The sequence below is a fragment of the Gossypium hirsutum genome, chromosome D09, assembly GCF_007990345.1.
Source record: "Gossypium hirsutum isolate 1008001.06 chromosome D09, Gossypium_hirsutum_v2.1, whole genome shotgun sequence".
NCBI lineage: Eukaryota > Viridiplantae > Streptophyta > Magnoliopsida > Malvales > Malvaceae > Gossypium > Gossypium hirsutum.
The window spans coordinates 51,406,722-51,414,466 of record NC_053445.1 but is presented as its reverse complement, the minus strand read 5'-3'; the positions used below and the strand labels follow the sequence as shown (position 1 = coordinate 51,414,466).

The window sequence follows — 7,745 nt, the reverse complement described above, 5'->3', positions numbered from 1 at the left end:
TACACTTTAAACCTTATTTAATGAGCATCAAAGGTTAGGGACAAGCCGCGCAAAGGCTCTACCTTTCCTTTGGTATACAACATATTGAAGAGCCTTTCCTTTGGATCTTAAATTGGGGTTTAAAAGCTTTAGTTGTTGTTGTTAAATTGTTTTGATTTATTCTATTTTTTAAAAAAGTGAAAATTTTGGACATAAATATAGTCATTATTGGAATTGCTCATAGAGAACTTCAGCCAGTGCATGAAGTGCAGGAGGTAGCACATTAATGAGCTCTCAACCTATATTTAATGTTTTTTTTTCCCCATTTTCAAAACAAAGAAAAAGCTTTGCCAAGATTTTGATGTAAAACATATGGATTACAGGACAAATTAGAAAAAGCTACATTATTCAAGCACTAAAATAAACAAAGCTTTGCCATCAATGGATTCTGTTTAGTTACCAGCTGCACATTAAGAACTAGCAGTATTTACTTGAAAAAACAAAGAGTAAATGACAAGAAAGTTAGAAAAAAAGAACCCACATAAAAAAAAAAACTCTATATGTTTTTCATAAGTATAATTATTTCATCCTTACATTACTTAAATCAAACCAGATTTGCTTAAAAACCTTGATGATGACATCATGGTATTCATCAGAATTGAGTGAAAGGTAACAAGCAAGTAAATCTTCTAAGTCCTTTGATGCCCTTATGTTGTTCTCCATAATCATTTCCACCATCGATTCCCTAAAGTCTCTTTGTGGATCACACGATGACTTCACCACCGCACAGCTACCGGAAAGACTCGAGCTTGAACTCGACGACACACTTTTCCGACCTTGAGCTGCTTGAATCCTTCTGCTTGCGATTCTTGGAGAATTCACTCTAAGCCTTACACCAGGAGAGTTCACTCTAATGTTCTTCTTGTCTTGTTTGACGACCTTGAGGGAGACTGAACTTGTCCGATACTTGGTTGGTTCTTTAGCCGCCTTGGTTATGATCGGAGGGAGTTTATTATGGGACCATGAAACCATGTTATCGAATGATTCAGTTGTGAGAATACAATCAGCTCTGAATTCATGTTTCAAAGAGCTGTCGTCAGAAGAAGGTGAAAGAGATGAAGCAACAACAAGCTTGGTGTTTAGTTTCTTAGATCGTTGTTGTTTGGAAGATTTTCTAGGTGGGTCCGGGAAAATATGGGGATCAATGGATTTGGTTTTTGTAGGAGAAGCATAGAATCTATTATCAGCTGGGATAAGTTCTCTTGTGAAATAATACGATTTTCTTGGATAAAAATGGTGGGGTTGCTTTGTTTTCGAAGAGGGTGATACAGGGTTTTGTTTTTTCCTGTTGTTGCTGTTGCTGCTATGGTTTCTGGTTCTGTTGCTGTTGGCCATGTCTTTCAGCTTGTAAAACCAGACATTGGGTATCATGTCTGATAACCGAAACTTGTAATTTCCCATGAAAGAGTTTGCTCTCTTCGTGTCAAAAAGTTAATGGTATTCAGAAAAAAAAAATGAGAAAAATCTCTAGAAATGGATTTAGAGATATATGGGGAATGATGAGTGAAGGGAAGAAGATGTATGAGAACAGTGAAAAATAAATGGAGAAAGGGGTGGGGTCTAAGAAAGGATGAAATAGGGGAAAATAACTTAAATTATTATATAAGAGTTTTTTTTTTAATTTTTCACTTTCTTAAAAAAACTATTTTTTATAAATATTTATGAAAATAAGTTTAAATTTTACCAAATAATATTTAAATCCTAAAATTTAAAATTAGTATAAGAAAATGAAAATTCTAATTAAATTATCATAAACTATTCAAAAAAATCCAAAAAAAATATGATGGAATCTAATAACACTCACCTTATAAAAAATTCAATCCTATACTTTAATTTGTTATGAGTTAAATTATAGTGATGTATTTATTAAAATCACTAATCACGTCTGGTTCTTTCTGAAATGCGTTGAGGCGCAGCAGTTGACTAGACATCTAGGGCCAGTGAGACGATGGGGGATAAGCTTCATCGTCGAGAGGGAAACAACCCAAATCATCAGCTAAGGCCCTTAAATGATCGCTCAGTGATAAAGGAGGTAGAGATGGAGAGGCAGCCAAGAGGTTTGCCTAGAAGCAGCCACTCAATCAGTGCGTAATAGCTCACTGATTGAGTGCTCTTACGCCGAAGATGAACGGGGATAAGATATGTTAGCCAATTAATGTGAATTACAAGGTTTAACTGCACTTAAAAAAAATGAAAAATAGAAACTATTATGATGACCATAATTTAATTTTTAAATAATTTAAAGAATTTCCCGTTTTAATAATTTTAGTTTAATTATAAATTTCAGCACTTTAATTCATTAAAATTTGATGCTATATTTTATAAAAATTAAAAAGTTAATCCAATTGGATACCATTATTAATCCTTACTATTAAATCATTAACTTTAAAAGTAACTATCCAATAATATATTCAATATTTGTAAATTATAATGACTGAATACTCGATTCCAATTTTTAAAAAGTAAAGCAGACTCCAAATTTCATACTAAATAAACTTATATAATTAAGGTATTTATTTTAGAGATTGTGAAGAAATTTTGGTTAGTTGTATAAGTATAATGGATATGATTGAAAGATGTAGCCAACTAAGAGGTTTTTAATATATTGGTACGGTACAGGCCCCAGCAGCTATGTGTTTCGTACCAGAGATTAAAAACTGAGTTGGGTTGATATGATTTTTTACCAAATGTTCGGTCGACGTGGCTCACATGCCGGCCTTTAGGTCGACCCCACAAAACATCATTTTGTTTTTCTTTTACACGTAAACTAGTAAAAAGAGCTATATGAAAAAAGGGGTAGGGCAGCTCCATGTTCAGCTTTTATCTGCTCTACCCGTTTGCTTTCTGTTTGTAATCCAAACACTTATAGATACCCATCCATAGGGTCTAAATTTTATGAATCCTTTTGTTTTCTTTGCAAAAAAAAGAATCGGAAATGGCAAATTGAAAACAACAAAACCACTGATAATTCATAAAGGAGCTTTTGGTTATGCTGAATTTTTTTGCATAAAATCAATGTACTGGTTGAAAACTTTGTATAGCATTATTAGGTTTTGGTTTAGGACAAAATCATGAGTCACAACAAAACACAAAGAAGGACTGGATCAAAGTGCAGAAACTAGGGTATTGGCTTGGGTTTGATGTTAAATATTATCAACTGTGTGGTGGGTAGAAGGTTATCCTATCGTTGTCCCACTTCTGGTTCATCCTTAAAGTGGCTAAATGAAAGAACTGCAACATGACCTTCCTTTTACTGATATGTCGTTGTGTCTTAACGCATATCGTGAGAAATTTCTTGGTGGGTACGTATTTATACACACACACACACATTATGATGACAAATATTCACCTGTCTTCTTCCATGGCTGTCACTTTATTTATTTATTATTATTACATGTTTCATGGTGTTAGCTCAGTCACACTAATGTGTTCAACCAACAGGTTTATTAAGGCTAAAACAAGGGGTCATGTCTGTGTATGTAGGATTGAGGGAGCTCGGTTCCCAAGGTTTTAGGGTTGGTCAACTGGTCTGGTCCCCTGGTGGCCGGGTCTCTGGGCATATGTTGCTAGTGAAACATAACCAATGGTCTAGGTGTAGAGTTAATGTGTCCAAACCCTCTCTAATCAATTAGGGTGGGGACCTGCTCATTGTTTGTCCTGCTTCATATATTTTGTAGTTAATGTCACGTTGTTTAATATTTGATGAAGGACAAAGTATAAATTCAGGGAGGGCTATCCTTTTTATGCAATAAACCCATAATGTTCTTCGTACTTTGATGTGTTACGTAGGGGTGTTTTCACATGTATTTGGGCTTTGATGAAACAAGTATTCGGAGGAGATTTAAGGACCCAAACAGTTCTTTGTTGAGTTAAATGGTGAAGCAACCAATAAACGTTTAGACAATATGGCCCGAATAAAAATAGCTTGGGACATGAATGGACCTGCCAATTATGATTTCAACCCGAAAAACTAATTGGGTGGATCTCAATTCTAATTCAATTCACTTCTTGGTTGGATTGTAAAACTGATCTCAATCTAAAATAATTAAAATGTACAAGTAATTCAAAAGGTTAGAATTTAAGTCTCAAAATCTAATAAAAACCCAAATTAAACCAACCTAGATTAACTTAATTCAAAATCAATTTCACCCGTCAAAATTTATGTCTAATAAAAATGGAAAAAGGCTTTTTATTTTATTATCTTTAAGGTTGTAAATGAGATGTTGGTACTCACAAACTATTCAAAATCAATAAAAAAATATTTGAATTCGATTTTGGTAATCACTGGGCCGAACTTGAACTTAAACTTAAACTTAATCGAATTTAATATAAAAAGTGATAAACGAGCATGAATAACTTAGTTATGTCTCTAGCCGAACTCAATGCTAGAAATTGATATTTGATTAAGCTCAAATTAATTTACGGATCAAAATTTGAAGGCAATCTTATTAACTAAAAGAAAGTATTGACACAATTTTGCTACATAATTTCCTGTTCGAATACGTTGATGTAATTAAAAGAACAAAAGAATTGATACAATGAATTTAGTATATCAAACTGTGAACAACCAATTAGCTAAAGCTGTTTTTCCTTTTGCTAGGGCCAGACGGTGGCAAAGTTCCTTTGGGTAGAAGATTTAGCACCAAGGGTCGATATTCGGGACCCTGTTTTCCCGGTAGCCGCAAGTGTGTTTTGACGACGTTCTTGTCAGAATCTGGGGACTTGTAGCCACCTGCTAATGCCGAAACTTGGACATTTTGGTGACTAGCAACAACATTATCTGAGACGGGAACCTTGGGAAAACCTTCCGTGTCCATGAGTCGGACCCTGGCGCTGAAGGCTTGGGATATGAGCATGGCGTACAGGAATATCATGGCTGTGATGAAGCACCCAAAATTTTTCAACCCCATTGTTGGATTTCGGAAAACAGGCTATTTTCTTTGGATGAAATTGTAAAAACAAATAATTTGCAAGGCAAAGAGCAAGAGTGGGAGAGTGAGTTATGGAAACTGGGAAGACCTCTATAAAAAAGGGAAGTTGAAGCTTCTTGGGTGCAGACATTGCGTGTTACTAAGCTGGAATGCAAAGAGGGTATTGACTTTTTTCATGAAATCGACTTTGTTAAATTCTCTTTCCATGAAATGAATTGTCAAAGTTGAAGAACTAACACGTTTTCTTGTCGGTGCTTTGTAACATCACCCGTTATTCAACTCTACAAATCTCGATCCATTTCAATGCCGGAAATTGCATAAACGAATTACTACCTTGCTTCTATGATGGTTTAATTCTTTTATCCTTAACTTTACACTCAAACAACCCAAGTTGTTCGTCTCTCTAGAGGGTTTCATATTATGTGTAGTTTGACATAATTTCTCTGTTTCCAAATTTGCTGGACATTTTGTGATTGGTTCATCATATTCGTTTTTAATCTCACTTTTCTTCCCAGTTCAACAGCGTCTTCTTGTAACATTTACGACCATTTTAACAATGTAATAACTTAAAGCTGTAGTTGCAAGCAAATAGATTGGTTCTATTGAACAAATAGTAATATTATACCAAACAAGCCTTAAACCCAAAAACAAATCAGCGGCTTAAGAGACCCAAATTCTATGAACATTTAACTAAACATAACACGGGCCTCAATAATAATATCAAAGCAGAGTTGCTCATGGGCAGGCCAGGTTCAGATCGGGCTAAGTAAAAATTAAGCCCAGGTTTGGTTTGGCCTCGAGAGGGGCTTAAAATTTTGTTCAATCTCGGTCCAAATAAAAATACTAAAACCCGAGCCCAGCTCAGTTTGTCCGTATTAAAATTTTTTTATATTACTTTTTATATAAAATAATTTTTAAAAATATAATATATCAAATGTACTAAAAACATTAAAATAAATGTTTTCCAATAAATAGAAAAAAATTAAAAAAATATATACTTAAATAACACTAAGATAAGTTAAACTTAGCAAGCAAATACCTCTAAAATAATAATAAAATTAATAATAAAATAAGAGTTATACATATTCAAACACTAAGAACAAAATAATAACAATATAATAGCGAAATGATAACAAAACAATAACAAAAATAACAAAAATTTTCTTTTGCAAATTCGAGCCGGGCCCAAACAAAAAACAAACAACAGCATTTTTGTTTAAAACCATTTTTTTGATCTATAATTTTTACCCGAACTGTGTCACTTTTAGATGGAGAAGCCAACGACATGCGATGGGCAGCTCAGCTCTCGCACTCTGACCGCATAACATCTTTAAGTTGAAGCTCTAAAGTGAACAATTTGTACTGTATTCGAATATTCAATTACAAGAAACAACAACTAGACATTGATACAATCTCTTATGTTTTATAGGATACTGGATCCTATCATTTAGATCCAGTTTAGTCTCGAGACATTAGTAAATAACTTATTATCATAAAAAGTTGAGTATGTGGAGTGTGGTTCTATATTTCTTCCATTCAAACAATCTTCGATTATTAGGGTTTTAAAAACTATGTATTTTCTCCACAACCATAATATAACAATAGAATATGCATTATATATATAATTTTGGCAAAATAAACATGCAGGATTGTTGACTTTTTTTACTCTCTTTTGGTCTATTCAGTTGACTTTAACTTGCGACAATAAAATTTCTTAATTGGCAGGCTGCTTACCAATTAAGAATTTAGCTATTGTATCATCCTATTTGCTAAAAATGTGATCAAATTGCTGAGGGTGCCGCTTATCTCCATGATTTCATGCTTCATCAGTGACACTTGCGAAGTAGTAATTTTAATGATATAATCCGTGCAAAAGTTGTAAAAATCATTATTCACGTCAAACAACAAATCTGTATATTTTTTAATGTTTAACCTTGCTGCCTTTTATAATTAAAAACAATTGACTGATGTGGATATTTTGTCATTACAATGTGGGGTTAATTGACAGCATGGTTTTTAAATTAATAACAGTCGTAATAATGAATTAACTCATAATCTCGACCTTTGGCAACATCTTAGAGCTCGTAATGATCTCATTACATCAAAAAGCCAATCGGAAACAAGATCTTAGTTCTCTTTTCTGACTGTATGGCTTTATGCATCGAGGAAAAGATACGGAAAACCAAAGCAACAAATAATTTAATTAACAATCATTACTTAATTAATCAAACTTTTTAATATACTTATTAAATGAAACCAATACTGCCTACTTACATCATTTTATTCATATACATTCTCCACATATTGTGCTTTTGTAAATTATTATTTTTTATTTTATGTATTTTTCATGTTAACAATGCTGTTACTTTTTTATATATATATAATTATAGGGTTTTTTTTTAAATAATGGAACTATTATAGGGTTCTTAGTGGTGTAAACGGGAAATTTTCTTTTTCGATTTTTAAAAATATGATTAATGTATTTAACTACAAATTTCGTGTAGTACTATAGGAAATGTCATAATCAAATTTAATTATGAAAATGAGGATAAGATGATAGAAGAATGTTTGAGCCATCCATGTGCCCTTAGAGCCACCTCCCTACGGTAATGCGACTACTCGATAAACTTCTCAACCCTTGGTTGACGCATTTTTCTACACACATGGAAGTCACTAGAAAGAAAACACCCATCTCCAATTATAGATCTAAATATGATAATTATATGTTTTTATCAATTAAAATAGGGATACAAACAGATGAGGTTAACATATCGT

The 7,745-nt window shown here is 33.1% G+C and overlaps 1 protein-coding gene across 1 annotated transcript; it reads right to left on the bottom strand.

The window, feature by feature from the left end:
- Positions 1–521: 521 nt before the first annotated feature.
- On the bottom strand, positions 522–1,605 carry LOC121221011 (transcription repressor OFP1). The gene has a single exon (XM_041101308.1). It carries the CDS (start codon positions 1,438–1,440, stop codon positions 559–561), a length of 882 nt encoding a protein of 293 aa, XP_040957242.1. The 5' UTR covers positions 1,441–1,605; the 3' UTR covers positions 522–558.
- Between the last annotated feature and the right edge of the window lie 6,140 nt (positions 1,606–7,745).